This window comes from Lepisosteus oculatus, chromosome 6 (genome assembly GCF_040954835.1).
Source record: "Lepisosteus oculatus isolate fLepOcu1 chromosome 6, fLepOcu1.hap2, whole genome shotgun sequence".
Classification (NCBI taxonomy): Eukaryota; Metazoa; Chordata; class Actinopteri; order Semionotiformes; family Lepisosteidae; genus Lepisosteus; species Lepisosteus oculatus.
Window position 1 is genome coordinate 27,368,059 of NC_090701.1, and position 22,446 is coordinate 27,390,504.

A 22,446-nucleotide genomic window follows, 5' to 3' on the forward strand; every position below is an offset into this window, starting at 1 on the left:
GTGTCTGTGCAACACATCAGGGACTCTGTGACTGTCTCAGTCAGAAATAATTGAACTAGTTTTAATGTAGAATTTAGAATAACTCATGGTTCTAGGAACTCGCTTTGCTTTTTACCTTAACTTCTTTTTTTGATTTTGCTTCTGCTGTACAGTTGTTGTGCAGTGCTGTTTTTGTTAAAGAGTGCCCCTAAATAAAGTCGGATTATTAACAGATGTAGACCCGGGAAGGTTTGCTACCTTTCCAGATGCCTTCAAGTGTGCAAATGTGTAAAACTGGTAAAAGTTTAGACATATTAAGTTTAATCAGAAATGGAGCATGTAATTGAAGTGGTATGAATTCCACAGAACATACGCTCTGGTGTAAGAGTGTGAGTTGAGCAGTTCTATATATTTTCTGTGTAAATGACTCAATATCTCCAAACCTGCTCCTGCAGAACACCAATCCGTAAGTTAAATTACAGGTTAAATCATTGCTAAATTATCAATTTCTATAGTTATTGAACAATTCCATTGTGATCAATTAAACAAGTGATTTATTAAGTAATTTGGAGATCATTAAGATAAGATGAGATCACTTTATTGGCCATATACAATTTCTTGTATTAGGAATTTGTCTTTTCACATACCCCAACTTGCTCTCCATGAGACACACAGACAGGGAGAGAAGCTTGGTCAGGTTGAAGGGTCAGCCATTTATATGGCGCCCCTGGAGCAGTTGGGGTTAAGGACCTTGATCAGGGGTCCAAAGGGGTAGGATTCCTCTGCCGGCCGTGGGATATGAACTGGCAACCTACCAGCCATTGGCGCAGATCCTGAGCCATGGCGCCACCACAAAGCCATTAGGACTAAAATCTAAAAACTGTTCAGTCATCAAGGAGCAGTGTTCTCTTAATTCATCAAGTTGCTTGATAAATTCCACCTGTGATGCATCAGTAGCTCACAGGTGTTGAAACCATCCAGGCCTAAGGATTTATAACCCAGATCTACATATATTATTGAGCTGTTCTGTGCCTTGTATACAAATCCTTGCTGATTTTTTTTTTCTGTATGTTCTGCTCTGCTGCTGTGTGGTTTCCCTCCAGTTACGCAATACTAACCTGTTGCTCTTCTCTCTTTCTTCGCTGCGGCTCAGGATTGGAAACAGTGAGTATTTCACAGTCTAACTTTGCCTCGGTCTCTGTCTGTCTGAAGTTCCCATGTTCTCCAGAGCTCCACTCCATGTCATGACACTGACATACCATTGCCAGGGTAGAGGAATTGCCACTACCACCACCACCTTATCCATGTTGAATGAGAATATTGTCCCTGACAATGTAAAGAAGCATTTGCACGTACATGACCTGAATAAAGGGGGGCTTATGGGTGTCAGTGTTTCACTAAAAGTATACTGCCACAAAGCAAGCAAGCAATGAATCCTGTCCTCTTTTTGTAATTAGTCTCTTTGCTTTTCCTGGTTATCCACAGAACTGAAGTGGTTCTTGCTCTATCCTGCCTTAATTGGGAAGTGTGGGATACCAGATAAGCCCACGCTCAGTGTACTTGCAATCTCGAGCAGCGGGTGGCTTTCAGTGTTTTGCAGAGAGCACTTCTGCAGTGGAAAATAATCAGAACAGCCAGTGTTCTCCCTGGTCTGTGGTCACATGGTGGGGATTCCTCTGTTAACCCCCTATGCTCTTTCTGGTTGTCTCCTGGGCGGTGCGTGCCCCATGTTACCTCTAAAAGCCGGTCAGTGCTGTCGAATTTGACATTCCTTTCCCTTTTCGCTCGTCTCCCGCGTCACATGCTGGCCTGGTCTCTGTCAGATGTGATTGGCTGATTAGGGAAAATGCATCCTCATTGGATAAATATTGCTGCTTTAATTCTGCAGCAGGCTGTAGCAGTGCTGGGTTATGGTGCTCCCATGGTGTAATGGTTTCATTCTTTGTAGGCTTTAGGTCCTTGGGCCTTTTATATATAAGCCAGAGCTTTATATCTTCTCTAACCAATTCTGGTATGCAGTTTTTACATTATGTGCTTCTTGAGTACAGTGCACCACAAGCCTGAAGCTGCAGTGCAGGGGGAGAGAGATCTCTGTCCCAACCAGTCCTAGAGGAGTAGCCATGTTGCTGCAGGAGGGGCTGGACTCACAGCTCCAGCAAGCTGATAAATTTACATTCCACGTGACAGGGAGCCCACTCATGGCTATAAACTCCCATGGCTTTCTTTTCCCCTCTTCAGAGAACCTTGGAGATGGTTGTGATTGATTTGTTTTTTAAAACTCTAATACTTCAATGTTTTATCAGTTTCAATTCAATTCAGGGTGCTTTATTAGCATGACCGATGGGTACAATCAGTGTTGCCAAAGCAAATAAAAATAATAAAATTAACATGGAACAAAACAAAAAATAGAAGTAAAATAAAATCTACAGACATGTTACAGACATTTACAACAAAGACATATTATAAAATATTGAATGTTTTACTCAATGTTTTATCTCCCTGTGTGTTCAGGGCTTTGATAGTATGTACAGTTCAGGCATCGGCATGGGAGTTATGCTTGTTGTGAGCAAGATTGTGCTTTCAGCATCCATTTTGCAAAGTAAAATGGGAATTGCAAAGTAGATTTTTTTTTCAAATGATTGTGGCAAGGCAAATCCTATTGAACCTATGTAGCAAAAACACTCCATCTCCTTCTTACCTTCACATGCTATCTTTACATCAATACACCCAGCTGGGTCAGCTCTCAGTAGGCAGCAGTGGGGAGGGGTAGTTCAAATACTAGATGGGAAGCTGTTGTACCTTTGCTCATGGTGAGTCACTCAGATAGCTACAGTAATATGCCCAGCTTTGGATGAATGCGTTAATGGAAAGTATAAATGTAATAGAGATTTAAAGGTAGGTAGACTGTCGGGAGATATACACTGAAGTGCTATTGGAGTTGCCAGGAGAGGGCGATATTGCGCAGGGAAGCAGATGCTGCAGGACTCACTGCGTAGCTATTGCGGGCTTTATGAGTCATTGTATGAGTCCACACCCCCTGCAGGATGTTTTATTGTCACTGTTAGTAGGCTTACATAGACGAGTGGTGAGAAAATAAGGATTTTCTGCTTCATGTATATAATTTGTACTAGAGTCTGCAGGAGGCTAATCCTGAAGTAGATTAGCTCGTTTCGCTTTTTAAAACCCAGGGGTGAATTGCATCCACTTTTGCTTTTGGTGCCTGAACCCACTGGAGGCACAGGTGTTCAGGCTGTAGAAATAGGAATGTGCTGAACAGCTGCCTGGCTCTTAGATTCCACATTTCTGATCATTGTAGGTGCTCCACCCATCCCTGATCTGTGCAAACCCACAGCCCAGTGGGTGTGAGTTTATAACTGTGATGTTTATATCCCTCCACGCATTAATTAAAGTAACAAATAAAGATTAATTCCAGGCTGAAAACCAGAAAGACGTGACAGAACATGACATTTAATCTGAAACAACAAAACATTTTCTTTTTTCAACATTTCAGTTTTGATTTAACCTTTATTTTGTACCTTTTTAGCCAGTACATGCTGTTGAAGCTCCCCACTCAAACTCCTTTAATCTTTTCTGGATTTCATAATTAAGGATCTTTTCCTGTCAGAAAGACAAAGAATAAGTAAAACATTACCAGTCCTGCTGCTGTTGGGCTTTTCCATTATATTCAGCAGCAACCCTTTGCTGTGGTGGGTTCCTTAATGGTGTAAGTGAACATCCAAGGACAGACCAGTTGTTAAACTGCTGGCTGGACCATAGGAACCCAGGCTGCCTGTCACTGGTTAGGACATTGACAACCCAGCCTGGTCCTGGAGAGCCTCGTTCCTGTGCAGGTTTTGCAGATGCCTGTAAACAGTCAGTGGGAATAAATCTGTATGAATTCATGGGCAACTTCAGTGAGCTCATTGATCTACATATTGATGGAAAGACATTGTGGGCTTTAAATTATATAATAGAATTATTAATTATCTCCAGAAATAGGAGTGTTGCTGAATTCCAACAAACTGAAGTTCTTTGGGCCTTGATTTGATCCTCAGTAGTTGCATAACCTAAAGTTGAAAGCAGAAAAGAAATGGGAATCTTAATTGACTGTTGAATACAGGGACGCAAACTAGCTGAGAACCTCGCTTTGCAGGATAAACACGGGGCTGTGCAGGATATCCTGCAGTGGGGCTCCAGGACCTCTGTGCTGAATGTGGGCACGCGCTCAAGACCAACCTCTCATTTCATCTCATCACGATTGTCCTGTCCGGCACTGCATGCATTTCATCAACATTAGTCCAATTTAGATGGAGAAACAGGGGAGTTCTCACAAGCTTTTTGTGAATGTCTTTTGTTGATTGATGACCAAAAGCCGGTGGTTTGTCTGCATTTCATGACTCCCACCTCCCGGCTCTTGCAGTGGATTTCTCTCCCTGTGCAGGTTCCCTCCAGGTGAGGGAGCAGGCAGCCTTCGCTTCCATTCCTTCATTGCAGGGACCCCTTACCCACTGAACCACATTGTGCGTTCAGCAGCGAAGCAGCAGATATTTTTAGAAGTGTCTGAAGATCAGCAGTAGGGTGGGATGGAAGAGCAAAGGTTGCCTGAAAGGTGGAGACCTCACTGTTCTGTCTCTAATTGTGCTGTAGGCTTAAGATGATGGTGGTAAGATCTTGTCAGTGTGTGCCACATGTACTGATAGGCCTCCAGGCCAGCAGGTGGCACTGTTTGTTGCCAGAATGCTGTCTGATTACCACCAGCATCATTTCTATGGGTAGTGAGTCATTCCACTGTTTCTCCACTGTTGTCCAAGTGTTCACTTTTCACTTCTTGTGCAATAATCCTTGGAGTAACGTAGCTCATTTTATTTGTATTCTGTATTTTCTTTAACTTTTCCATTCGGTTCTGTACCTCATTCCATATTAAAAAATGGTTCCTTAATTTGTTATCCACTTGTTTGTTTGTTTTTTTGTTGCCATGCCCTTTCTTTTTTTTTGTTTCCTGGGATGAAGCTCTGTTAGCTCCTTAGTAAACACCCTGTGCAAGATATTCATTCTTCAGGGTTTTGGATTGGAATATTTTTGTCACCCTGAAAACCGTCCCTCCCAGGGTCTAGCAGTGTTCTTCCTTAGTCTTCTACCTGTTTGTTCTAACAGTTAGATCTTGAAGAGTAACGGTCAGCATTTGAGAGGACAGGATTCCTCTGAGCTTATTTCAGTAGTTTCCACATCTTGACTGTCCTGTGGGGGTCAGTCCCAGGAGCTGGGGAACAGGGGGTTACACAGTCACCCCCATAAATTTACTAGCAGAGTTTCATCTTAGTTTTTTTGCATTCTAATTATTTTGTCCATTGTGAGTCTTTCTGTACAATTATGCATTGTGTCTATAAGTGGCATGTGGGACTGGTCCAGAAGCAAGTACCTTTTCCTCGCCTTGAGCAGTAGCACTTGTTTTGTAAGAACACAGCCTGACCTACTGGCATCCTTCTATCATCCTTGATTTCAGAGATTTCTCCTAAAGCGACCCCAACATCCCTTAACTCTCCACCCAGTGCAGCGAGGGTTTGCTCATTTACACAGCAGCCCTTTTGGCAATTCCAGCACAACATGGGGCAGATCTTCTGAAATTCCTGGCAGATGCATTCGGAAAGTCGAGGCAATGCTGTATTGCATTGGCAGGTCAGATCTCATCCCACACAAAGTAGAAGTGCCTTTATCCATTGATCTTAAATTGTAGGTATCTTTAATGAGAACGGTGGCACTCTTAGTGCATTTGATTTATTCCTTAGTGTAGCCTTACTGCCGTTGGTAGAAAAATTGCTCTTAACAATGTATAGAAGTTGGTAATATTTTAGTTAAAATTCGGACCTGATTTGGACTTGTATCCCAAAGTGTTTTAATGACTCAACCTTTTGCGTGAAGAGAGGCACAGGAGTTGGGGAACAAAGGCAGCTGTTTGAATGATCTGTGTGGCTGCCAGGTTGAAACTGTACACAGTTCCCACACCCAGTCGTTTGGGGAATGGGGGGAGGGTTTGCTAAAACCACTGCCCTTGAATGAGGATCTGAACAACGAGGCTTAAAAATAGTCTCTTTGTAAGTGCAGCAAATTGAAATTCAGGCGGAATGCAAAACAATTCTGAGCTTCATTTCGACATCACTTTTTTTAGACAATTTAAGCATTTGAGGCACCGAAATCAAAATGTCAGCTTAGGTTGCCATTTTCTTTCAGCTCTTGCACTCCCTAACCCAGCTGTCTCCTGCGGTGTCCTCTTGTGTTTCTGGATCAGTCTCCCTCAGCTTCCCTGTTTCCTTGTCTGTTACTAACCCAGCAGCCTGTCCTTGTTGCCCTTCCTTTTCTTTCCTCTTTCACTGCTGCTCTGGGAGCCAGATGAAGAATCGCAGAGATCCCGGTTGCCCAGCGGACCACCCTGGGCCAGAGGAAACTGGGGGGCCGGGCCAGGCCGATTGTGCCGGCCTGTTGGCTGCGGTACGAAGGGCCGAGCCGGGTGAGGGCAGCGGGGGCCAGGCTTCATCCTCTCCGGAGAGCGGCAGCCTCAACGGTGACGCCAAGCGACCCGGGAAGAGACAGAGGAGACGCAAACGCTCTCCTCGCGTCAAGAGCCAGGCCACCAGTCCTGTCTATTCCCTGCTTGGCCTACAGGCCGAATCCGTGTGGTTCGATCGGCACATGTTCGAGGAGGCAGAGGGTGCGTACCATAGGAAGCTGGTGGAGGCACTCTACGGAAGCGTCGCCCAAACAAATGAAGCCGTGATTGCGTCACGTCCTGACTGCGGCCCTGCTAATCCGGAGACGGCTGCCTCTGTGGGCTCCAGCTATGATGACCCGGCTGCCGTGGCCTGTAGCCACGGTGACCTTGTCGCCTGCCACCACGTGGTGCAAGCCGTGTGGGTGAACAAGCTGGCCTTCGACTCCGCTGAGTCCCGATTCATGCTGCGGCCCACGTCTGCGTCCGTCTCCACCGCGCCCCGCTCCCTCGCCCTCCCGCTGCCCCATGAAGAGACCTCACAGAGGACTCCGGATGAAGGGTACCTGACTCTTACACCCACCCCCGCCACCCCTTCACCTTGCCCCGGCCGCCTCCAGCAGTCGGTCAATGGTATGCCCCACTACTCGTCGGCGCTGCGCGGGCTCCTGCAAGAGGTCTGGCTGGAGAAGCCGCTTTATGACCACGCTGAGGCCTGCTTCTACCAGAGCCTCCACGACGGGCCCCCGGTCTCCAGCACTTCCGGAGGCAGCCGGCGAGGCAGGAGCCACCACAGAGGCAGCCAGGAGCAGGAGGAGGCAGTATCTAGGCCAGTTTGCTTGGAAGCTGGAGGCTCTCCAACTGAAACTGGACGTTACCGTCCGGAATCCCAGAAAGCCAAGCGGGACAGTGCCGTCCAGGACAAAAGGGCAGCAGGTGGCCACCTGGACCCGGGCCATTCCCTCAGGTTCATGTTGCACCAGGATGGCGAGCGCATCTGGCTTGACAGACCTCGTTTCGAGGCAGCTGAACGGCGGTTCTACGAGGCGGCTGCTTTGGCTAAGCAAAGAGGCTCAGGAGGGTTAAATCGGCCTTCAGCAGCCTCCACCAGTCCTCGCTCTTCTCCTCGGCATTACAAGTATGGCCCTTTCTGAGGGGTGTTTGCATCTCCAGGGGCTGTTTTATTTTGACTCCGATGTCAGGCTCACGACCGGTGCTTTTACTGAGTTCTGACAGTCCTCATTCCTGTGTGGGATGGAGGTTGTTTTTAACAGTTTTCTTTTTTGTCGTAGGTGTCAGATTTTGTGATAAATTGCACATGGCTTAATGCTAAAAACAGCGGAAAAGCTAACCTAACTCAGAACCTTAAACTAGAGTTTTTAAGCAGGAGGCTTGTCCAACCAGCATTTGTTCTGTCTGTTAGTTTCAGCATTGTGGCTTTAGAAAGAGGGAGGAGATTTGTTTTTAACGGTGAAGCAAGTGAGACTCGTGTTGTGGTCTTGTGAGCTTTTGGAGGATATTTGTTAAAGCAAAACCAAGTCACCAATTTAAAAAAACCCAATAGAAGCAATGAAACTGCCCAGAGTGTATAGGCACTTGAATTAACATAATTGTTTTGTTTTCTTATTAGGAAAAATCAAGTGTGTGTCAGAGTTGGAGGTTAATTTCTGTGTTTACGTTGTACATATTCCAACCTTCTGGCACAGCACCGCAACGTGACCAGTCGTGCTGAGTAAGAATGTCGCAGCTCGTGGTCTACTGCTCCTATCTGACGTGGACTCCTGTCCCCCCTGCCCTTGTCTCTCCTCACAGCATCATGAGTGCGGAGTACCTGGCCCAGGAGAAGATCTGGTTTGATAAGCACCGGTATGACGAAGCTGAGCGGCAGTACTACGAAAGGATGAACGGCCCGGTCTCGGCCTCCTCATCCTCCAGCGCCCCCACACACACAGCTCAGGTATTGCACCTTCCTGTGAGAGGCTGGGGGGTCCCTCCTGTCTGTGAAGCACCTGTCAAGTTTGCGGTCTTTGTGAGACGTGCAGCGTGGGCCTAAAGATCAGGGGAAGAGGTGGGGAGAAAAGGCCCTGAAGTTCACATGGGAAAACCGAGACATAATGTGTGAATGTGAACTGAAAGAAGAATACGACAGGCTACGTTTTGATGACCTTTGTTGAAAAACTGTTGCCTTTGGCCATAAAAAAAGTGTATTGAAGTAAAGAGAAGGTTGTGATGAATAAGGGGCAATCATGAAGTGGGGTGGGGAAGAGAGGAATACTGTTCATTTGTGTTCATCTTGTGCTGGTTGTGGGTGTGCTTTGCAATCTGAGCTGTTCTTGGAAGAGATTGCAGTAAGACTCCCACTGCAGGGGGATTTGATCCATGTCAGGTTTCAGGTATACCAGGTATACAAGCTGCAGTAAATGAATGTTTGCAATAAAGTGGCGGGGGTGCGGGTGCTAGGTCTAGGGTGCTGGGGTAACATACTGGCCAGCGGTGAGGATGTAGAGATTGAAGCTGCAGGTGTAGAGGGGAAGGTGTTTCTCCTCCGTGTGGATAAGGTGGGCCAGAGTCGCAGGGGTTGGAACCTGGGCTGGTTCCTTTCTGCGTGTGTGTCCTGGTGTGTTCTGAAAGGGGGTGTGTCTGCTGTGCTTGGCTACGAGTGCATGATGAAAGATCGGTGACGTGCTGAATGGAGTATCTGAGCTTTATCTGCTGTGCGTGAGTCTTTTCAGTGCGGAAACATATCCCTGAGTTTATCCTTTAGCTTTGATGTTCACTTACCCCAGAGTCACAAACAGGACAGCGTTGTGTTATTGCCTACACTGTCTGATCACTGGAAGCAGGACCACTTTATAAAAGCTTCCCAGAATATCTTAATGGCCATCTCTCCTACTATTTAAACTAAAAACCACAAATAATCCATCAGAATTGTGCCTTTTTTTGTCAACATTTGATACAGAATCATGTTTTCCAGCCTGTAAACCCTGTTAAATAACAGGGTTTACAGCTGTGAGGGCTAGAATTGATGATGTAGAGTTTTAAAAAGGCTGTTTTGTGATTCTAAAATACACAGAAAGATCACCAGTTTTAATGTGATTGTGTGTTTCAGTTGTCCTGAGCACACATGGCACCAGTGTGGTGTAGAGGTTAGGACTCAGGACTCCAGAGCACAGGGTTGTGGGTTCAATTCCCAGGTGGGGATCCTGTTTTTGTGCCTGTGAGTGACTCTTCCCTCCAAATAATCCTGAAAACGCCCTGCAGCTGAAGTAAATTGCAAATGTTTATTTTCTAACCAGAGAATTTAAAAATAAAGTTGTAAATAAAGGTTTACAAAAATAAAATGTGGTGAATGTGAGAAGACAGTGCCAGTGTCTTGTCCTGTTTACATTTGCTCCCGTATTCCGCTAACCAGCTGAAAATTTTTTAAAGAAAACATGCAGAGAGCAGGATGAAATTCTGACTTTAACACCACTGAATCAAATCTTTAGTCACAAAAGGTGCAACGAGTTCTTTTAAACAGGAAGTAACAGCTTCTGAATATGTTCAACTTCATTACATGTGCAGCAAGACTGTGACTAAAACAGCTGCAGTTGGAGCCAAATAATGTTTTCTTGCTGTTTTTGTGCCTTCTCCCTCAAATAACTGGCAGGCAGCTGATCACCTCTCTAATGTGAACCCTTCCCCCTCCGGAACATGAAAAATGAGCAAGTGCTGAGGAGGAACCTTCAGAAGCAGCATTGTCCTTATCTCGAGCAAAATGGTGTATGTTTTACCCATTACATTAATTAGGGAACAAAAGTGTTTGGTCAGGTAGCTCATGGCTTCGAGAGTGAGCAGTCTTGGTCCTGGAGCACTGGAGCGGGTTCTTAAGGTCTGCCTTAAATCATCAATTAATAGAGACTTGCATTACTTTTAATCAATTCAGTAAGTATTTATTAATTGGTTCAATTAATTGGTTCAGACGTGGCCAACTGCAGCATGTGCGAGCAACCTGCAGAGGGTGATTATGTTTTCTTTTCAGGTGATATCTAAACTATTAATTGTACAAATTGCCAGTTTAAGTGCTCAAAACAACATTGTTTCAAGTGTTTAGAAAGCTGTGATTTAAGGGTAACTCTTAAACCCTTAAATTAAAAAGGTTGACCAGCCCTGGCCCATGTCATTGCTCAAGGGTGAGCAGATTCACAAAATGTTATAGTATTATGACCTTTAAGCCTGGCTTAAAAACAGATTGTGCTTCAACAGCAGAAAAAAACACTATTCAGCAACACATGGGTAGCACAAATGCAGTAAACCTTCCAAATATCAAGCCTCTGGGGGTGAAAATGTGTTTTTTTGCATATTAAATAGTTTAAAGTTATTTCTCAGGATAAATGAATTTAATCTAGCCTTAAAGAAATGTGTTGGTTTAATTTTCAGTGCCTTAAAATAAGACAAGGTGGAACACAGTAGCTCAGCAAAACTGATGGGAAATGTGAGACATGTGAAAATGCATATTAAGAGGCATATTAAGCAATGTAAAAAACAAAGTAAAAAAAAATTAGGGATATGTTGATTTTTTTACGTGATTTTCTCAACTCGCTGTTTCTGAATGTCTGACTGTTTTTGAAGACAGAATTTGCTCTGAAGAAAAGACTGCTATTAGGCGAAAGTGTTACTGTACTCTGTACTGTACTTACTGTAATGCTATTGTGATTCTTATACAACTGATGCACGGAAAAAGAGAAATAACTTGCTTGCATAGTGCTTTGTACACTTTATTAGATGGGTGATGGCCCTAATTGACCAATGTCATTATATATTTATGATACAGCAATATATTGATTTTTGGTGTGCACAGTCAGAGTTGAAATGTTCCTGCTTATGCAGTGTGTTTCTGTGTCGTCAGAAATGCTCTGTGCGCCTCTGTGCATTGGCACTGCAGTCCATCTACATATAAGACAGAACTATACTTTGTATCTGCAGTTGGAGTTGTGGTCAGTCTGTGGATGTAGTCAGGACCACGCCGTGTGTCTGCGCAGTCGGAGTTGTGGTCAGTCTGTGGATGTAGTCAGGACCACGCCGTGTGTCTGCGCAGTCGGAGTTGTGGTCAGTCTGTGGATGTAGTCAGAAACGTGCCGTGTCTCTACGTAGTAGGAGTTGCGGTACGTCTGTGGATGTAGTCAGAATGGTACTGTGTGTCTGTGTTGTTGGAGCTGCGGTCGGTCTGTGGATGTTGTCAGAACCGTACCATGTGTCTGCAGTTGGATTTGTGGTACGTCTGTGGAAATGTACTGTGTGTCTGCGCAGTCGGAGTTGCGGTACGTCTGTGGTTGTAGTCAGAACCGAGCCGTGTGTCTGCGCAGTCAGAGTTGTGGTCAGTGTGTGGATGTAATCAGAACCGCACTCTGTGTCTGCACAGTCGGAGATGTGGTACGTCTGTGGTTGTAGTCAGAACCTCGCTGTGTGTCTGCACAGTCGGAGTTGTGGTACTGTACGTCTGTGGTTGTAGTCAGAACTGCGCTCTGTGTCTGCACATTCTGAGTTGCAGTACATCTGTGGTTGTAATCAGAACCGCGCTGTGTCTGCGCAGTCAGAGTTGCGGTACGTCTGTTGATGTAGTCAGAATGGTACTGTGTGTCTGCGCAGTTGGAGCTGCGGTCAGTCTGTGGATATAGTCAGAACCGTACTGTGTGTCTGCGCAGTCGGAGTTGTGGTCAGTCTGTGGGTGTAGTCAGAACCGTGCTGTGTGTGTACGCAGTCGGAGCTGCGGTACATCTGTAGATGTAATCTGCACTATGCGTGTCTTGCAGCCCAATTCTGCAAGTACAATCAGAGCTGTGTTGCAAGTGTCAGTGTGTGAGGTCGGAGTGTAGTGTGTCTGTGTGCTGGCTTGTGTTTGACCTGCTTCTTTCTGCCCCTGTTCTGCAGGAGACTGGAGCAAATACCATCCTGCAGGACATTGCAAGAGCCCGTGAGAATATCCAGAAATCCCTAGCCGGAGTGAGTACTGCACTCTCTCACCCAGCTGGCCTCTTGCCCTCCCTCCCTCTTGTTGTGATTAATAATTAACACACACCCTCTATTCCTTGCCCTCATGTCCTGTGGACACCATTCATTCTCGGCTCATCCCATGACCTCTTCAAGCTGCCCTGCTCCACCCAGACTCGTGCGGGCGCTCGTTGTAATTGCTTGCCCGCCCGCTGTCACAGAATGGCTCTCTTGTGTCCATGGGAGCTTTTGAAACTTGATTGCGTTTTTACTTTCCAAATCAAGTACAAGTCAATATACAGTATATTTCCTGCAAATAGTGTTCTAAAGGCCTACAAAATGAGAGACATGCTGCCTTTTTAGACAGTTTGATGTCTTTTCTGGCTTTCTTTTTTAAAGTGGCAGAGTTGCCACTCAAAGCAGTTTCCTCAGACTCCGTCGTGGTCGTCTGATTTTGAGAAATGTTCACAGCACAGCCGAAGTCTGAAACTTGTTTTAATAAAAGGGAGTAATGAACAAAAATGACAGGAATGATATTGACGTCACAGTTCACAATTTTGGAACCTAGCTTGACCTCCTTGACTAAATACACGTGCTGCTCCAGCGGTACGTGCGGAAGACTTTTTGAAATTATTATTTTTTTTATTTCGGGGATATTGCTGCCAGAAAGACTCACATCTCATAAATATTAAAAGGAGAAAAAATGGAGGGTGGCTAAATGATGATTATGGGACACTTACATCTCCATCATTCCCATTACAGGTCACAAGAGAACAAGCTGCCCTCGGCCTCTTCAGACTGCAACGTGCAGAGGCATGCAATGATAAAGCAGGCTAATCCCTCTCTCATGTTGCATATGGGCAGAAGAATTATATTTACACAAGCGCTCAGTCTCTCTTAAAAACTCCCTCCATGCATGCCATCTGTGTGGAACAGGGTTAATCAAATGCATGGTCCTTTAAACCACTCCATTGCAGGACTTTCACCTAAGCTTATTGCCCTTGTCAATGAGTTGCGTAATTAAGGACGCCTCCACTGTAGTGAGTGTAGAATATAGCTAAGTCCCTCTGCGCTATGTCATTGTCTTTCCCCGGTCCCTGAATGCATACCTGACAGCAACGACCAATTTCATGTGCACCATTGGGCTTGAAATGAAAGTAATTTCGGCTTCCCCGTTTTATTTTTAGTTTCGTTTGTAATTTTCTAAAAACTGTTAAAATTTAGAAGTGTGCCTCTTCGTTTAAGGAAGTTTGGAGTTAGTCTGGAGGGGTGTCCATTCTTCATCTTGAAGTCCAAAGTCTCAGTTGTTCAGAAATGCATCTTTGTTTTCTGGGGAAGCATTTCGGAGATCCATCCAAAAAACAAAACGCATTCCAGCTGCTGACACGTCCTACACCAAAGCATGCCAAAAGGAAATGTGTTAGTATGCTATTTCGTAATAAAATAGCAACCCTGCCATAAACATACTTTGCACAAAACCCCAAGCACAATGTGGAGCAGATACAAACATTTGTGTATGTAAACCTTGAGCACATGTTGCTGCTCTAATTCATAGTCATGGGAATGTTTTGGGAAAGCTGAACTGCTCTGCCTGGGGCTTTGTCTGGGGGCATTCATTTTAACTGTCAGGGCTCCAGGTATGGACACGTTTGCTCTATGGAAATTTGACTCCCTGCAGTTGAAACAGCTTGGCTATTTGGCCAGGTTTAGGCTGCAGTGATTCTTCATGGGGAAGTCCTCTGGCGGTTCTGCACTATGCTGGGAAAGGGGACAGTTTCACATCAGCAATCCTAGTTGGCCTGTTAAACTCACTTTTATATTGTTGATTAAAGTGATCTAGGAAAAGCTTGTTTTAATAGGAGAATTTCTGTGAAAATCCACCTTTCAGTTTTGTGGTTTGGTGCTTTTGTAAGTTAAAGTGCTCAGGATGCTGTTGTAAAACTGGCCCTTGCAGCCTGGAGATACTGTAGCTTGAGAAGTTAGTGTCTCAGATTATCGATTACTTGAGTGTTGAGAACCTAAAATGACAAATTCAGGGAGGCTGTTTTGGGTGTTCTTTCAGTTTTGGTTTCATTTTGTCCCTGATCCCGGGATACACTTATTTTCTAAATGGCTGGGTTTACATGGCTCCATTGGTTTCAGTTATTTTAGTGATTGGAGTTTTCGAAAGACCTGTAAAACCTGCAGGATTGTAGTTCTCCAGGAACAGGGGTGGTCTCTGGGTTAGTGATTAAACTGTCACTTGATGCGCTTCTCTTGTCAGCAAGATTCAGAAGCTGTTTCTGCCCTTGTGGGCATCACTTGGGTTTCTGCACTTGTTTTTCCGGTTTAGGAAGCAGCACAGGATGAAGATCCAGCATCTGTTGCACCGCAGCGTTTTCAGTTTCATGGTTAAATTTGAGTAAATTTCAAAAGACATTATGTACATGGAGATAAATTCGTATTAAATCTTTCTGCTTTTATGAATCCAATGTCAGTTGCCCCCCTCGAAACCTGAAATGGACTGCTGTGCAGAGGGAGTGGGATTTTCACCCCTGACTGGAGCTGTGAAGGCCAGAGCCAGTGCTGGAAAGCCAGGGAGCTTTGGGGTTTTCTTTCCATCCTGAGCCCTTGCGGACTTAATTGGTCAGAATGACTGTTGACTTCCATCATTAAAAAAACAAACCTTGTACACCTTGTTAACAGCCTTAAACCTGCTGGCCTGGGGCTCTCCAGGACCAGTGCAGATCGTCCCCAGTGTGAAGCTCCCAGCTGGCCTTAACACTGGAGTCCATTTCCACACCAGCTCTGCAGCAATCCTGCTTGGGTGGCTATTTACGTGTGTTTCTGCATATGTGTTTCTCCAGGGTTGTCAGTGTGATTGTGTATATGTGTGCTCCTGTTTAAAGATGAAGCTCCGTCCCTCGTCCAGGTCTCTTTGCAACGTTTGCAGAGAGATAAACGGAGGCAATGGAGGCTGGAAATAAAAAGATGAATTTTGCTCTGTATTGCTTTTTGAGGCATCATTGTTGTGAGGATTTTATGTTGCACATTAATTGTTTCAGAAGTGTTTTAAAACATTCGCAGTTTGTTTCTCTAAGTATTGAAATCGGGGGGAAAAAAAAAAACAGGAAATGAGGGCCTGAATGTTAATGACAAATGGTTTAGTCATCTCATTTTTATAGGTTCTGCTGCTGGTTTTAAGGGTCAGGTTAAACAATAACCAGTTTAAAGCTTTGGTGAACCACTCACCTGATCCAGTCCCGTTGAGCTTGTACAATCCAGTCAGTATGGTGACACTAATTTAACAAACCGCAGGTCTCTGGCGTGTGTGAAGAGACACAGTGAAAAGTCTGAAATTTGGGGGGGGCTCGGCTGCCGGCTCTCAGCCTGCATGTGCCTGTCTGATTTCCTCCTCCCCTGCATGTTTTCTGTGCTGTGCTGCGCTCCACTCTGTGCTTGAATTCACTCCCTGACGTCACATGCACACAGATGTTTGAAAGCATCGTTCCTTTATTAAAGCTTTTATACTTAAAAATTAACTTGATTGAAATTGTTTAACAAGGTTACTAAACAGTTTGAACTTGTAGTGCCTGTGTTATTTTATTTACACCACGTCGTTCTTGCTCATTAGGAGAGCTAACAGGTAGCTTCAGTAAATTAGTTGGTTCTGGTGACGATTAGTGAATACAAATACACTCTCTCGTCTCTTTCCTGTCAAAGCTTCATGCAACTTTCTCCTCCCTTGCCCCCTCTCTGCTATCCTACCCTTGACCTTTCCAGATGAGGACGACTCTGCACCCCTCTGGGCCCCCGCATGCCCCTCTGCGCTGCCCTGCCCAGCCTGTAAGTGCCCTGTGCTTCCTCCTCCCACTTCACTGCCAAGAGAGGGTGGCGCCACCTGCTGCACACCAATGACTCCTAGCGTCCCGTTTTTATACGGTCTAGTCTAATGATTTCTGCTGCCCCGTCCAGATCTCCAAAGCCTGAAAAGCACAGTTACCATTCCACAAATGTGGATGATCACCAAAGGCCGCTGATAGTGCTTCTACCTTCCTCGCAGTTGGGGGGAAGAGCTGTAATAAAGTTCCCACTTGTATTTAGAAGAGTCCTTCACGTTCCACCTGTAACTCCCTGCAGCCGGGAATATAGGCAGTGCAGGCCCCTGCTGAAAGGAGATAGGGGTGATTTGGAGACACCTCTGCGCTTCCATGTCCTCTCTCCCCTGCCTTGGCACTCTGTCTGTCTCTCCTCCACATCCCTCTCTCCCACCAGTTCCTTCCTTCTTTTGCTGCCTTTTCTCAGTTCTCTGTGAGTTGTGGGTTGAGTTGGCTCCAGACTTTTAAAGGCATCATCGCGTAGGTATATGTGGAGAGCCCTGCCTCCTTAAAATAAGCCTCTTTAACAAGCAGACTTTCTTTAACAGACCTCATCAGAAACAAAAGAGCAAAGACAAAGCCACAGGCATGCTGTTGACTGTGTGCTGTATGTAACATTTTTTGCAGAGCGCGGTGTGTCCTGCTGGAGATCAGAGTGAACTGCTCTCTCGGATGAGAAGCCTAGAGCTGGAGAACCAGAGTCTGCACAAAGGTCTGTCTGTCGTACCTTGGGCCACCAAGCTGCTTGTACCTACCATCACAAATACAGCATCCATATTCCAGAAGGCTGAAGGGGAGAAGTGACACTGATCGTGTTTGTCCTTGAGAGTGCACAAATTGGCCTTGTAAATTAAGGTTTAGCCGTAAAAGTCCCTGCTTGAGGATTAGAGATTGCTTTTTTAAAACTGGGCTGTAATTAGGGTTCCCCATGTGTTTGGCCAAAAGTCAATGACTGGGATTGAAATTATTATTTTTTTTAGCTTTCTGTACAACAGTGATGTTTGTGGCTTTGAGCTTGCAGCGTTGTCAGTGTGAGCTACAACCAAACAACATCTGATGCTCGAGTTCTAGACCGTGTAGTTTGAAGAGAATGTCATGGATGACTATATTCATCTAGCCTGTCTCTTTCCCATAAGGTTTATTGCAGAAACTGCAATGATAAACAGGTGTCGGAATTGGGCAGTGAATTCCAGATGTCCAAAAAATAAGGTTTTCTCATTCTCTCTCAGTTGTGGAAGACCTCCGGCTGGCATTATTCAAGCTGGAGTCCCGAATTTCAGTACTAGAGAAGTCACCAGCAGGGGGCGTGCCAGCAGCTGTCCCTGGAGTCCCAGCCAAGGTGAGTGGGAAGCTGGTCGGAAGATGAGGAAGTAGGTCTCGGGGTGGTGAGATCATAGCTCATCCTTCATCCCAGATTTATTTTAGAATCGGGGTCAGGTAAGGGGCATGGGGTACATCATCTTTATTTTATATGGTGCCTTTTATGGTACATAAACAAAAAGACAGCTAGACACAAAATAGTAAAATAAGAGAATTAAAATGTGTTTTAAGACATTTTGTGTTGACTTGTGATATTTGTTTAATTTTGATTTTGTAACCATATCTTTAATAAATGACAAAGCTCCTTTAGTATCATGTCCTTTATTTGTGTATAATCATACTGAAATGCTTAAACTGAACTTTAGAGCTGCCTTATTGCTGCAGTGATATTAAATTTACTTCAATAAAAATTCATATTATGTTGCAATTGATTTTATTCTGGATGTTAGTGTTAATACTTAAGTACCTGACCTACATTACAGAGAAATAGGTAATACCTTCATACATGAAGAGGCAGGGAGTGTCCCCACTATTCAGCTACTACTGAAATCCTGTGTTTTCTGTCGCTGGTTTTCCATCCCCCTGAACCCCACTGCAGGGTTCTCTAATAGTCCTAGAGAGCCCCAGTCCAGTTTGTTTTTTACAGATAGGCAACACATGAGAGATATTGATGAATCAAGCAAGTAATGTGTTCAATTAAGAGCCCTCTTGTCCTTGAGGGCAGAGGCGTACTTTAGTCTCAGATCTTTAGAAATTAGTGATTAAATGACCTACTGTACCTGCTTGATGGGCACCCTCTAGGACCAAGGTTTAAAATTCATGATCTAGTGGAATGTTTTATAATGCCACGGAAAGGGGTCATTTTTTGTGTCTCGTTGTTTACTATACATTGTTTATTTTGCTTCCTTACTGTTATCCCAGCTCTTAACTGCACTGAATACACTGCAGAAGTCACACTGATAGAGAAGCAGTAGATGCCAGTTCTCTTGAGCTATTTTTGCACTGTGGTAACCCAAGAACTTGGTATCCATGGTACGAAGAAATGGTTGCAGTTCCGAGAGCTGCTGTACTGTTACATCCTTTACCAAACACAGAGCACGGATGATACAGACTCGTTGATCCTCAACAACTCTCTCTCAGGAGGCTCCAGTGCAGCAGTTGAACTCCGCAGCACCAGCAGAGAACAATGACGACGATGACGACCTGGATCTGTTCGGCAGTGATGAAGAGGAGGATGAGGAGACCGTGCGAGTGCGGGAGCAGCGGCTGAAAGAGTATGCCGAGAGGAAGGCCAAGAAGCCTGCCATCATCGCCAAGTCCTCCATTCTATTGGATGTCAAGCCGGTATGGCTCCATCAGTCATTCTTACACTCACTTTTCTGTCACGCTTTCTTATACTCTTTTGTCAATATCTCTCCACAGTGGGACGATGAGACGGAAATGGCCAAGTTAGAGCTGCATGGGCCTTTGGTCTCCACTCTCTCCTCTGCTTCCCTCACATTCCCCCTCCCTCTCTCTCCACAGTGGGACGATGAGACGGACATGGCCAAGCTGGAGGAGTGTGTGCGGTCAGTACAGGCAGACGGACTGGTCTGGGGGTCCTCCAAACTGGTGCCTGTTGGCTATGGGATCCGGAAGCTGCAGATCCAATGTGTGGTGGAAGATGACAAAGTGGGAACTGACATGCTGGAGGAGGAAATCACCAAATTTGAGGACTATGTAAGAATCTACTGTAGGAAGAGCATATACTCACATGCATGAGATAGGGACATAGAACACACATTACACCCTTTAAACCATCTGCATTTAGCACCTGCATTTGTTTTTGAGAAGTCGGAATAACCAGTCGTATTTCAGCAGACCTTTCATTTTTTTTATTAGTAATAACACTCTGCATATAAAGGATTACATAATACAGAGTATTACAGATTGCAAGCTGGACAGAGCTAGCACAAGATAGAAATATGGTATATTTGAAGTGAACCTTGATTCATAATAGCTGTGTACTTCTTAAATGTGTTGTTTTTGGGACTTGGATATGCAATAATAAATATGCACTTCTGTCCTCTAGAATGTCTTTCTGCCATGAAGTGCTTTGAAGTAATTTTTCCTCAATTTTTCTCTCCCGTCTTTTCCAGGTCCAGAGTGTTGACGTTGCTGCTTTCAACAAGATCTGAGAAAGACCTGGACTGTTGGTGCTGTTTTTCTGACGGTTTTCAATAAAGAGCGGAGCTCTGTGCACACCCACTGTGTCCGACTGGGTTGCTTGGGCTGGGAGGGTGGGGAGGCTGGTCTCAAAGTATTAGGGCTTCTTCAAAGATAGGATATTGGTTCTGGGATTAATCCTCTGGAAAAAGCTCACTGGCATTTTACTGAAGATATGATCCAATTACTTTCACACTAGGTCCATCATGCAGATTACCAAAATACAAGTGGAAAGTTATAAATGCAGATTTGTCATAAAAATTAATAAATGTAAGAAGTTCTATCATGATTTTCATGTTGGAGGATCCCAGATAGCTTCACGCACAAAAGGGCACCCACTTCCTTAATGTGAGGCACATACCAGGGAAATGCTCAGGAACCGTTCTGCACCAGCAGCCCCACTACACAGTACGTGAGGTGGAGAATAGAGAATCTTCTCTTTGCCTTTGTTAGTCATTCTGCCTTTTCCCCCAGCAATAGCCTGATCTGTGTAATTGTATATTAATCTACTGTAGCACTTTTGCACCTTGACACATGTAGTACTAGCAGCACTTCTCTTCCCATGTTTTAGCACCATCCTCTTCAGCTTATGATTGAAAGTTTCAGATACTCCACTGCCTTTGTGCATCTCTGTGTGCCGAACAGACCCTGCTTTCCTCGCAGGCTGGGGCCCTTCGCAGCTCCTTGGTGACCCTGTGCCTAGCCTGACGCGGGTGTCTGTGTGCCCTGCTGGGGCTGGGCCTGAGACAGGTGAGAGAGGGCGAGCTGTGGCTGCCCTTCAGTCCTGTGGAAGTGCTGGTCTTAACAGCCTCCTGGACTACAGGACTACAGTGTGCAAAGACCACATGGTGGTCTTCATGCCAATAGAGGCAGATTCACCATGTAAAGAATTTGGACTCTTAATACATTCCTGTTCCCTGACCTTCCTCTATACGTAATCCTCTTTCCAATTTTCCAATTCTCTTCTCTCCTCCACCTACTTGCACTGGCCCTCTCTGAGCTGCTGGAGCAGCCGGTGAGAGCCCATCTGCTGAGCGGGGATCCCTGCCACAGTCTGGAAGTGTGAGGCATCTTTCAGGGCCTGCAGTGTCCAATAAGTACAATATAATAGATTGTTTAATAAAATAACTTTTCATCCCAAAGTTCTCCTCCAACATAAAAAATGGAAGAAAGCTTGAGAGAAAACTGAACTGAGGGGGTTGTTGAATGTCCACCTGTGTGAATTAGGATATTTCACATGAGTTCAAGCAAAATACACCTACAGTATCAGTGTGAGGTCCCACAGTTGATTAGTACAGCTCCCCACAAAAACTACATCATGAAGACAGGCACTTTTCAAAGTAATTCTGGGATCAAGTTTTTGAAAAGCACCAGTCAGGGGAAGGGTATAAGAAAATTTCCAATTACGTATTGCCCAAAACACAGTGAAGTTGATTATTAAAAAATGTAGAAATATGGCACAACGGAAACTGTCCTCAGAAAGAGGAAATTGAGGGAGAGTGGGGAATGACAAAAAGGACTCAAACACTAGACAGCAATATTTTGTCAGTGAAACATTTCTCTGAAGTCTCAAAAGCACAGCAGTGGAAATATTCATAAATCACTTACACATACTGTATAGTACCTGTTGTCAAATTACATAACGTTGTAAAAATGTGTTGGTTCTTAATGAGCTCTTCTCCCTTCCTCTCTTCCTTTCCTGCCACTGCTTCTTCCCCCTACTTTTCCTCCATCTCCCCCTGCTCTCCCTTTTCCCTTTGTCAAAAATGTCACATGACCTGTCACAGCCCCCTACAAACTATCTCAGCCGGCAGAAAGAGCTTCATTTTCTTGAAAATTGTCCTTGTACAACCAAACAACTGCTTTAGTCCAGTAACAGCTTCTTACATCGCCGTTATAAGTAGGTCTCTAAACTGCAGCTCCAGAATGGTGACCAGCACCACTGTATTGCAGGAGGTACCATCCTTCAGATGAAACAGGTCCTGTTTCACAAAAAAGATTCCACTGCTCCTTCCTCACCCCTGATTGCTCCTCCCTCACCCTCTCACTGCTCCTCCCCTCACCCCCTCACTGCTCCTTCCTCATCCTCCTCCTGTTACGCCACGTCCACAGAGGACTTGTCATTCTACCTCGCATTCCAGCACAGTTCCCAATTAGCCCATTTATCCCAGCATATTTAATGCTGCTTCACACTCTCCCCTGTGCTCAGTAGTAGGGTTTTTCTGCCTAGAGCTACTCCGATTCTCATTGGTCTTACTACTTGGTTTTTGGCTTCCTGACTGGTTTGTTCTCCTTCTATGTCTCCTGGTTTTGGTTTTGGTACTTTAGTTCTCGTTCTGGTTTTGACTCTCGGCTTCCTCACAGCTTACGGCTCCGCTTCTGGTTTTTGTACTTTTGCACCGGTTTATCTTCGGCTTTTGAACCTCGGATTGTACTTTCGACTACACCTTCTGAGATTGCCCTGGTTTTCTGAATAAGGTCCTCACTACTATTTGATAACACCTCCCTCATGCTCTTACTGCTCCTCCCTCATCCTCTCATTTCTCCTCCCTCATACCCTCATCCTCCTCCCTCACCCCCTCACTGTTCCTCCCTCACTGTTTCGCCTGGTGGATGCTCATCACTTATTGT

At 45.0% G+C, this 22,446-nt stretch overlaps 1 protein-coding gene across 4 annotated transcripts; it reads left to right on the forward strand.

Moving 5' to 3' along the window:
- The first annotated feature begins 1,137 nt into the window (after nucleotides 1-1,137).
- Nucleotides 1,138-19,853, forward strand: eef1db (eukaryotic translation elongation factor 1 delta b (guanine nucleotide exchange protein)). Of its 4 annotated transcripts, XM_015354241.2 has the most exons (11): nucleotides 1,138-1,143; nucleotides 6,367-7,601; nucleotides 8,276-8,420; nucleotides 12,374-12,445; nucleotides 13,196-13,246; nucleotides 16,196-16,258; nucleotides 16,918-17,002; nucleotides 17,520-17,629; nucleotides 18,751-18,954; nucleotides 19,135-19,329; nucleotides 19,749-19,853. In XM_015354241.2, the coding sequence occupies exons 2-11, from the start codon at nucleotides 6,367-6,369 to the stop codon at nucleotides 19,785-19,787; spliced, it is 2,199 nt and encodes a 732-aa protein (XP_015209727.2). In that variant the 5' UTR covers nucleotides 1,138-1,143; the 3' UTR covers nucleotides 19,788-19,853. The 4 variants fall into 4 exon arrangements, with proteins under 4 accessions (XP_015209727.2, XP_015209728.2, XP_015209729.2 ...); XM_015354242.2 differs by lacking the exons at nucleotides 1,138-1,143; nucleotides 13,196-13,246; XM_015354243.2 differs by lacking the exons at nucleotides 1,138-1,143; nucleotides 13,196-13,246; nucleotides 16,196-16,258.
- The last annotated feature ends 2,593 nt before the right edge of the window (nucleotides 19,854-22,446 follow it).

What these genes read in the sequence shown, in the direction of transcription:
- eef1db (XM_015354241.2), top strand. Translation starts at nt 6,367, where the DNA reads ATGAAGAATCGCAGAGATCCCGGTTGCCCAGCGGACCACCCTGGGCCA. An exon ending in TCTTCTCCTCGGCATTACAA is followed by an intron (nt 7,602 to 8,275) that starts GTATGGCCCTTT and finishes CTCTCCTCACAG; the next exon opens with CATCATGAGTGCGGAGTACC. An exon ending in TCAGACTGCAACGTGCAGAG is followed by an intron (nt 13,247 to 16,195) that starts GCATGCAATGAT and finishes TGACCTTTCCAG; the next exon opens with ATGAGGACGACTCTGCACCC.